This window comes from Apaloderma vittatum, unplaced genomic scaffold (genome assembly GCF_000703405.1).
Source record: "Apaloderma vittatum isolate BGI_N311 unplaced genomic scaffold, ASM70340v1 scaffold14060, whole genome shotgun sequence".
Classification (NCBI taxonomy): domain Eukaryota; kingdom Metazoa; phylum Chordata; class Aves; order Trogoniformes; family Trogonidae; genus Apaloderma; species Apaloderma vittatum.
The window spans coordinates 17,725-23,725 of NW_009696312.1; the positions used below are offsets into that span (position 1 = coordinate 17,725).

Consider the following 6,001-nt stretch of genomic DNA (forward strand, 5'->3'; position numbering starts at 1 on the left):
TGCTGTCGCTCCCTGCTCTGAAAGCAACCCCCCCCTTCCTCTCTTCCAGGTCTTGAGCAACGAGAACAAGCTGACCCTGAAGTCCGTCCGGCAGGAAGACGCCGGGAAATACGTGTGCCGAGCCGTGGTGCCGCGGGTCGGCGCGGGAGAGCGGGAGGTGACACTCACCGTCAACGGTACCTCTCGCTTTCCTGTCGCCGTTCCTTTGTGTCCACCTTGTTGCCTTCTTGCCACTCACTGTGCCCAATTTTCCCCTTGGATATTCGTTTTTGGAGAAAATCCCACCCCCAGTTGGATCAGGGAGGATCCTGCCCTGAAGGCAGGGCGAGTAAATTAGGATTCTATGTTCTTTTGCCTGGAGATGTATGGGTTAAAGTGAAAAAAAAACACATTATCCAAGACCTACTTGGCTCCTTATTATCAACAGGGGGTTACTGAGTAGTTGGGAGCTGGCACCTTTAAATCTTTAATAGATTTATCTTGCGAAACCCCTTGCAAGGTCGGAGAGCGCTGTTGTCTCCGTTGTACAGCCGGAGAGCTGGGAATTGAGCCTGGATCCGAGACCGGCAGCCTAATGATCGCTCTCTCTGAGCCCATATGAGGATACCAGCGAGCAGCAGGAGATCCTCCACGGCTGCTTGGGGTGGAAGGGGCCCTTAAAAGGTACTGGAAGGGACCTTTAAAGGTCACCTAGTCCAGCACCGTGTCAGGATGCAACTCGCACCCAGCCGAGAAACGCTCCAGAGCCTTGCAGTTTAATGAGGACCCATTTGGGACCCCGATAACGAATTTCCACCTCAGTGTGGAAAAGGAAAGAGCCAGGCAGGCTGCAGATGGGATAAGCAGAGTCTGAATTTTTCATCATCTCTCACCTGCATGACAAACCGACCGGCTTCAGTCCCGGTTCGGTGTCGCAAAGAGAAGAAAATAAGTGGGGAAGCAGCACAGAGCTCGTTTGAAATGCAGATGGGGAGGTGCCCCATCCCTGGAAACATTCAAGGTCAGGTTGCAGGGGGCTCTGAGCAACCTGATCTAGTTGAAGACAGCCCTGGGGGTTGGACTAGGTGACCTTTAAAGGTCCCTTCCGACCCAAACTATCCTCTTATTCCGTAACGCTGGAAAGGAAAGCCGAGGGCGACGCAGCAGGGGACTGAAAACCAACCGCTCCCTTGCCTTCGACTCAGCTCCTTGGCGCCTGCACGCTCCTTCCCCGGCAGCTGCTGGGTTTTAATTACCATTAAACCAGCTCGCGCAAAACAAAGCAACAAATTAGCACAAAAAACGAACTTGCTCATTTCCCGGCACCTACCGGGGAGGCGGCAGAAGCACTCGGCAGGCTCCCCGGCCATTCAGAATTTGGAGCGTGGAAAAAAGTCTTCTCCCAAAGAGCTTTGGACCCTACACCAAGGGCAAATCCCACAGCTCCAGGTCGAGGTGGTCTCCTGGCCCTCCGAGATAGGAGAACCAAGGTGGGCGAGCCCAGGAGCAGCGATCCCACGTTCAATATCCACCAAACACCACGGCTTCGCAGCAACTCCTGCAGCCAGAGCAGCTCCGGGAGCAGGGCACGGTGTGGCTAATCCAGCTAATGAATTCCTCTGGAAGAGTCTTTTCAGCTGTAGTTTCAGATGGGAGTCGGAACACCTCATATTTTCAAGTGGTGATACAATTGTCTTGGTACTGGGATTCATCACAGTAAAATCAGGCATTTTAGAAGTGTCTGTTCACGTCTAGCGCGTCACCACTCGGATGGCGACTTTGAGGTGACCCCTTGAAGCTCCAGCCAACCTGACTCTTCCACCAAACCATTTCCAAGGTTGCGAGGAGGAAAGGTTCAGATGGACTCGAGCAGGCTGGAGAAGCTGAGGCCCCATCCTTTCGTTCCTCCAAGGCTCCTGAGCCAACAAGCTGCCTTCTCTTTGGTGCAATCCGCCGGCGCGCTAAAAATACCGGCAACTCATCGTGGCTCCATCCTTGATATCCGTGGCAACATCACGTGAAGGTTTTCTCCTGCCCGTGGCACCAAATGCCAAGATGGAGATCGGCAGCTTTCGTGAGGAACCAGAGCCTGGTGGAGAATCAAGCAGCCGGCCCCAAAAACGAAGAGGTTGAGACTTCATGTTATTATTTCTGGGCATGTTCCTCTCACCCATGGTCTTTAGTCATACGCTATTATCGTGACGATAAGGCTTCCGCTCCGAACTCCTGAAGCGATAATAAAACCCAGCGCCGCTGGCGTCGGTGCCATTTAAAATCCGCTCGCCTTGGGGAAAATGATCTTTTTTAATGATTATTAAGTCATTTTTCTCCAGTGTCACCCAGGCTTGGAGCGCTTCCAGAATTTATAAGTAACGTACAACGGTTGGAATAGAAAGAAGAGGGGTTTTTTAAAATTATTTTTATTATTATTTAAGCCTGGCCCACAGATCTCGTCGTCTCTCTCGCCTCTTTTGGCTTCCATCAGTGAGCAGGAGGGTTAACTAGCCAGGAAGCTCATCCTGTGTGCCTTGTGCCACCCTTGGAGGACAACAAGATCAAACGGGTCCCCGTCACATGTCCCATCCAGGAGGAGGAAGCCTGAGGACATTTTTAGGGCCATCTGACTCTTGCAGTGGACACGAGGAGCGAAAGCCAAAGCGTTGCCACCTTGGGCAAGCTTGCAGAGAGCTACTTCATGAAGACGAGGTGCCTCCTGAAGGGAGGCCAAGCAAGGAGTCATCCAAACTCGCCTGCAACCCCGGTGGGGAACATCGTGAAGAAGAGCTTTTGGGTGGAAAACCACAGCAAAACGTCTTTTCTGTTGTTTTTTTTCCACTGACGTAGAGCTACGACCATCCCATCAAAACAAGTCCTGGCCTTCTTCATGTGCAGCTCCTGGTTTTCCATGCAGCTCCCCTTGGAATGTCGCAGGGAAGAAGGGGCCCGGCTGTATCTCAGTGGGAGGTGTGAAAGTTCAGTGCAGGAAGGTGCTACTGGGAAAATTTCAGAAGTCTGAGGTGGCCCCCTTGTAGCACCTCCTGTTGCAGCTCTTCCACTTTGCGCAGCCACCATGGAGCCCGGTGCTGTTTGTGGTTCTCCCAGCTGTGCCTTCAGGATGTGGAGAACTTTTTCTCTCAATCGTGTCTTCAGAACATGGAGAACCTTTTCTCCCAACCGTGTCTTTTTTCATGGTGGACCTGGCATTGCTGGGCTGACGGTCGGACTTGATGATCTCAAAGGTCTTTTCCAACCAAAACAATTCTATGATTCTGTGTCCCCTCAAGGTGAGACAAGGACATTTCCCAGCAGCCCCCTCCTCTCTCTCTCTTGCAGGGCCACCCATCATCTCCAGCACGCAGACGCAGCACGCCCTGCACGGCCAGAAAGGGCAGATCAAGTGCTTCATCCGCAGCACCCCTCCACCAGACCGAATCGTGAGTAGCACCCCGTGGGGCACGGCACGCCTCAGGGTGCCCTAGGGTGAGCAAACCCACCTCCCAAGCTGACCCCTCTCTTCTTGACAGGCTTGGTCCTGGAAGGAGAACGTCTTGGAATCTGGCACCTCCGGGCGTTACACGGTGGAGACGGTCAGCACGGACGAGGGGGTTATCTCCACGTTGACCATCAGCAATATCGTGCGGGCCGATTTCCAAACCATTTACAACTGCACCGCTTGGAACAGCTTTGGCTCCGACACGGAGATCATCCGGCTCAAAGAACAAGGTGGGCATTGCTCGAGGAGCCGGCGGGGGCTGTTGGGTGGCAGGAATTAGCGCTTGGCCGGGCTGAAAGAGCGGGGAGATGCTGTGAGAGGCAGGAGGGGGCTCTGAAAAAGCTCTTGGGGGTGTCAAAGAGTACTGAGCTAGCTGTAGGATTGCGTCCTCAGGGTTACCTGGTCCTGGTAGATGGTCGGGAGGTGGGACAAGCCCTGTGGATTTCGATACGATATTACTCGTCACATTGAAGTTGCTCCCTGCCCGGTGACACGAGGCGATGCCACCACCGCAGGTTGGACGATCACCAGTAGCTTTGGAGAAACGGGAACTCCTACAAGACCTTCCCCTGCTCCGCGGGGATGGGAGTGAGCCGGAGGAAGGCATTAGGGCTGAGGCAACGCTCCACCCCAGCCAGCAGCACGTGTTTTCTTACCCCCCCAGCCTTGAAGGCACCTCGAGAGGTTCTCAGGGGTTTTCCTCTCCCAGGGGTCTCCAGAGCAAGGGAGGGAGATGGCTTTTGTGAGGAACGCTTGGCTCCTGGAGGGACTCCAGTGCTCTTGTATTTTATTAAATGCCGGGGCAGGCAGGTGGATTGTTCTCATTAAGCCGTGATTTATAGGCGAGGCCGCCGTCCAGATTAAATCAGAGCTAAATGAACCCCTTAAAATTAGCCTTGGGCTTCTTCCAATGCAAACAGAGCCAGTGGTTTTTCCAGGTCGGCTGCCAGTCAGCGGCAACGCTCGGCGGCAAACCCGGGGCCCAGCGGAGGGCAGCCGGGTGAGCCGAGCCGGCAACGCCGCAACCTCCCGAGTCCTCAAAGCGGCTCCACATCGGAGCTCCGAGCGTCCCTGTTAGGGCCCTGCGAGGGGACGCGGTAGGGGCGGCCGAGGATGCCGTAGGGTGGCCAGAGGACGTCCCCTTCACGGGGACGAGCGGAGCGGAGGGCTGAGAGCTCAGGAAGACCGACGCGTGCGCTTGGGCTGTGCAAGGCTGTGGACACTTGCTTTATTTTCAAACAGGTACGGAAATGAAATCAGGAGCTGGTATTCAAGCAGGTACGGAAATCTTGAGCTGACGGTGAACGTGAATTGTCCCCAGCCGTTACCACACCCGAGGAGCCGGCGTCCTCCTCCTGGCCCTGCAGCTTTCCGCCAGGGCAGGGCAGGGTAGGAAGGGGTTTTTAGGAAAGCGTGCAGGGAGATGGACAAGTTTCCAGGGTCGTTTGAGGACATCGGGGTTGTCTCCAGCATCTTGGGAGAGTGCTGGCCAGCAGCCGGTGCAGGGCTCAATGGATATTTGGGCAGACGCTGCCCTCCTGCCTTCCTCCTCCTCCTCGGCACCAGGGCAGGGCTGGCACCAGAGCACGGAGCCGGCAAACAGCTGGCTCTCATCTTCAGGACGTGGTTTCCCATCCCAGCTGCTGGTTCCTGTCGCTGCCTTTTTACCGTTCCTGATTTTTTTTCAGCCTAGGAGAGCGCCGGGCACTTTCCCCGCCCCGCTGCCTGCATGCTTCTCCATCATCTTCCTCGCCAGTCCTACCCACTTCTCGCTGAGCTCTGCATTCCAGACTCCGCTCCCCCAAAGCTGAGAGCCAGGGACCCCATCTCCTCACCCTTTTAGCTCCATATTCCCAAAAAAACCCCATCCCCACAATGAGTTACCACCGAGCAGGTGGCCTCAGGCGAAGAAGATCCATCCTGGTTTCTTCTTGGCCGTGGCTCAGCTGGTTTGGATTGCTGGGTTTAGGATGAGCCCCTCGGGTCCAGGATGAGATTTCTGGCCAGCCCGGGAAGGGTTTACCCTTATTTCACAGTGGGTTTGCAGAACAGGAACGAGGAGCTGTCGGTATCTGCTGCTTTTGGGGAGATCATCCCAGCCGACGAGGGCAGTTTGTTGGGAGATAAAACAGGCAGAGGCTGTGAACGATGGCTCTTGGGTTAATTCATCCATAAATACCCTTCACGGAGGCGGCCAGGGGGGGGCGGGCGGGGCCCCCGCCTCTACCCCTCCATCGTGGCTCTACCCTCTCCTTCTTAATAATTTCTCTTCTTTAATAATATTAACGCTCCGTCTTCTTTTTTTGCGTTTTCCATCCTCTAGTGATTCTCATTCCTGTGACCGAGAGCGGTTGTTAACTCGCTATTCTGGCTCCCTCCTCTTCTCTCCTTCCCAGGGGAAACTGAGGCACGGAGAGAGATAGAGGGATCAAGGCTTGAACAAATCATAGAATCATGGAATCATAGACTGGCCTAGGCTGGAAGGGACCTTAGACAACATTTTAATCCAAACTCCACGTCATGAACAAG

The 6,001-nt window shown here is 54.7% G+C and overlaps 1 protein-coding gene across 1 annotated transcript in view; it reads left to right on the forward strand.

Moving 5' to 3' along the window:
- KIRREL3 (kin of IRRE like 3 (Drosophila)) overlaps positions 1 to 6,001 on the forward strand; it is a gene marked incomplete at its 5' end in the record, with an annotated part of 12,365 nt that overhangs the window by 2,112 nt on the left and 4,252 nt on the right. The window contains 4 exons of the mRNA XM_009874420.1: positions 50 to 176; positions 3,313 to 3,413; positions 3,504 to 3,702; positions 4,715 to 4,750. Of these exons, the coding sequence (XP_009872722.1) occupies positions 50 to 176; positions 3,313 to 3,413; positions 3,504 to 3,702; positions 4,715 to 4,750 (463 nt within the window). The remainder of the gene's footprint in view (positions 1 to 49; positions 177 to 3,312; positions 3,414 to 3,503; positions 3,703 to 4,714; positions 4,751 to 6,001) is intronic.